This window comes from Galeopterus variegatus, unplaced genomic scaffold (assembly GCF_000696425.1).
Source record: "Galeopterus variegatus unplaced genomic scaffold, G_variegatus-3.0.2 Scaffold9965, whole genome shotgun sequence".
NCBI lineage: Eukaryota > Metazoa > Chordata > Mammalia > Dermoptera > Cynocephalidae > Galeopterus > Galeopterus variegatus.
The window spans coordinates 70,726-74,159 of record NW_007736076.1 but is presented as its reverse complement, the minus strand read 5'-3'; the positions used below and the strand labels follow the sequence as shown (position 1 = coordinate 74,159).

At 48.0% G+C, this 3,434-nt stretch overlaps 1 protein-coding gene across 1 annotated transcript in view; it reads left to right on the top strand.

The window, feature by feature from the left end:
* Positions 1-3,165: 3,165 nt before the first annotated feature.
* The window catches only part of LOC103609700 (general transcription factor IIE subunit 1-like), a 7,334-nt gene continuing 7,065 nt past the window's right edge, over positions 3,166-3,434 (top strand). Inside the window, exon 1 of the mRNA XM_008594000.1 lies at positions 3,166-3,407. Within this exon, the coding sequence (XP_008592222.1) occupies positions 3,287-3,407 (121 nt within the window). The 5' untranslated portion in view covers positions 3,166-3,286. The remainder of the gene's footprint in view (positions 3,408-3,434) is intronic.

The following is a 3,434-nucleotide window of genomic DNA, read 5'->3' as shown; positions in this document are numbered from 1 at the left end:
ATATCTGTGTAAACAGAGCACAGAAATTGATGCAGAAAGCATTAGTAGTGGCAAAGACAAGGCACGATCTCAGACATGCAAAGAAATGGGTATATTCAAAATAATTTGCAACAGATTGAGAGTGAAACAAGCAGGTAAAACAGAAAAGCAGAAAGACTGAAAACTTGGCTTAACTTACAGAGATGGGGGAACATCAGTGACTGGAGAAAGATAAAGAAACATCAGGCCTGGAGCATACTATCAGGCAAAGAAGATCATGGGTAGTAGAGGTAAAAAGCAAAATAAAATAGACTAAGAAACAGATCATAGTCACTGAGGGATAGAAACAGTAGTTGGAGATGGGTACAGAGAGTCGGAATAGATGAAGAGATGGAAAGATAGGACTTGATAGGAAAGAGGGAGCCTCCAAAGCAGACCTTCCTGTGGAGGGCAGGACGGCGTCNGACTTGATAGGAAAGAGGGAGCCTCCAAAGCAGACCTTCCTGTGGAGGGCAGGACGGCGTCCCATCTCCTGGTCCACGCTGCTGTGAGGGAAGGAGTGCAATGCTGGTTGCAGCTGTCCAGGGACTGGAGTGGCCCCGGCTGCTTTTCCTCAGCTCTGGGAGGGGAGGCACATGATGGTGGGTGTTTGACAAAGGCTGTAGTGTGGGCCACCTGCCCTCAGACCCTGCCTGCTACCTCCTGCCTTTTCTCAGGCCTGGTGACAGGGAAGGACAGTCATTGGCACTTGCTGAGTCACAGCCTCATCCTCCCCATATCCCCCCAAGCTCATCCCATCAACCAGCAAGCCCAGCCCCAGGGCATTTATGGGCAGAAGTGATCCAGGCCCAAGTCAGAGTTTGGCTCTTTCCAGCCTACTCAGGTCCCCCCTGACCCCAACTGTTCCTGTCCCACCAAAGCTCCTAGCCAAGCCCCCAATAGCAGCAATTAGGGAGAGAATGAAAGATGTCCCTTCTGCATAGAGAAAGAAATGGCTCCATAGGTTTCACATTTGTCTTATTGATTGGAGAGAACAGAGCCCTTCCAGAAGGTACCACCACCATCTTCTGAGCAGCCATCCCCCCAGAGAGACCCATTCCACTGCTCCACTGCACTGGTCCCAGAATTTTTGGTTTTGGAGCTTTTGGAGGGAGCTTCACCCAGGACGCTCCCTCTGATCCCCATGTGGTCATCTCCATAGGGTGTGGGCAAGTGGGCTCACCCCACCAGCATGGGGGCCCCAGCTGATGGCAGCAGTAGGAGCCTCTGTCGAGGGCCCTGCCCATGAATCCTGCCTCTGATGGGAGACTGAGGAAGTGCACAGCCAGGAGGGTAGGCTGTGTCAGGTCATCCACCTGCCCAGGGGGCCCTGAAGGTTGAGTGGGGTTGGGAGGAATGCTGGGTAGGGAGAAAGGGCTTACTGTCACATGGCATCCCCACTCCAAAAGCCACTGCACTGACAGGAGTTGCTGTCTGTCTGGAGCTGGGGGGGCCCGGGTAGGGTCAGGATCAGGGTCAGGTGCAGCTTCCTGTTGACATTGCCGCCACCTTCTTGCCTTATTCATGGTGGAGGCCAGGGCTGGCCCAGGGCCCATGGGGAGCTTGTTCTGGCCATATATATGAATTTTCATTCTGAGAAAACCTTACTTTCCAACAAAATTTGTGTAGCAGGAAAGTTTTATGAATTCATATGCTGAAAGAAAGTTTAAATAAAGGAAAAGCCCACATTAAAAAGAAAACAAACCCCAATTTCCAAATGTGTCTCATAGTGCAGGGGGTGTGTGTTTGTCCACTCTCTGGACCACTCTGCCTGTCTGAGTGAGCTTCTGTAGCAATTAAAACACACCCCTGGATCTTGTGCCACAGAAGGTTAAAGTCACATATGCTCTGTGGCCAGGGGGATGGTCACCTGAAGAATGGCTGCTTCAGAGGTAGCCGCTTGAGATGGAGCAGTCCAGCCAAGCACCTGTAGTCCAGGTAGGATAGCATAGTCCCTTTGGCAAGTGAATTGTGTTTTCAGTTCACAGGGAAGAGGTCCTGGGGTTGTGTGTGACAGATAAGCACATAGGCTGTTTCTAGGACTGTAGTGTGCTTTCCCAAACTGTACATCATTGGTGTTGCAGAATTTCAGGAAATGTGGCAACTAGACAGTGTAATGTTGGGCCAGGTCCCTACCCAGGTGCACAGTGTTCTGTGTGCAGAGAGCGCTGGGTCTGTGTCCCACACCCGCTTCGGCCTGTCCTCCCCAAGCAGGCCATGACTGTCTTGCACTAGAGCTGCTCTAGTCTCTCAGGAATTTCTTCTTTATTTTTACTATGTAAATAAAGCTTCCTGGTTTGATACCTGCCCTGCCCCCCAAAAAGAAAGACTAGTTCATACAGAGGGATATGATTTACTCAGTGAGGGGCAGTAAAAGAACATTAATTCTAAGTTGAGGTCTGACATTATAGAATACTTTTTCCATGGTCAGCACACAAAAGAAAGGAAAAAGCACACAGAACCAGTTTTGATTATTCTGGGTTGAGTTGAGAAAATATTTTTAAAAATACAGTCTGTTTTATTTTATTTTATTATTTTATTTTTGTCCTTTTTGAGACCGGCCTTACCGCGCTCAGCCAGTGAGCGCTGTGAGTGCACCGATCATCCCTATATAGGATCCGAACCCACGGCGGGAGCGCTGCTGCGCTCCCAGCGCCACACTCTCGCGAGTGCGCCACGGGCTCAGCCCTGTTTTTGTTTTTTAAACAAAATACTCATGAAAGATATTACTGAGAGAGAGTTTTGCCAGACTAGTAGTATCTGTAAGTGGATTATATCACCATATCATTCTCCCTTCTCCCAAGTAGATTTATTAAAGTATATTAAGCTATAAAACCTCAGTCATTTATATACGCCAAAGGATCCAGTGGTTAAGGAACTTAAATACAAGTATGATGTGCTGTTCTAACCCATGTAGCTTTCACCCTGAGGTATAGAAGAAGTTTCTCAGAATTATTAAAGCATGTGCGCATGATTGCTAGATAGTATTTATTTGTAATACTTAAGTAACTACCTCCCCAGCTGCCCTTATTTTCTAACACCAAGACTATTTTTCTTCTTCCTGTTCTCTAATCTTTTTATATAGCAAGGACCGTGCAGCAAATACTGCTGGAACTGCTGGCCTGGCNCTCTAATCTTTTTATATAGCAAGGACCGTGCAGCAAATACTGCTGGAACTGCTGGCCTGGCAGGTGGGCACCACCGGGAAGCATGGACCACCAAAGGTCCCTCCTATGAGGACTTATACACTCAGAATGTTGTAATTAACATGGATGACCAAGAAGATCTTCATCGAGCCTCACTGGAGGGGAAATCTGCCAAAGAGAGACCCATTTGGTTGAGAGAGAGCACTGTCCAGGGGGCATATAGTTCTGAAGAGATGAAGGAAGGTAAGAGTAGAAGTTAGTAAAATGGAT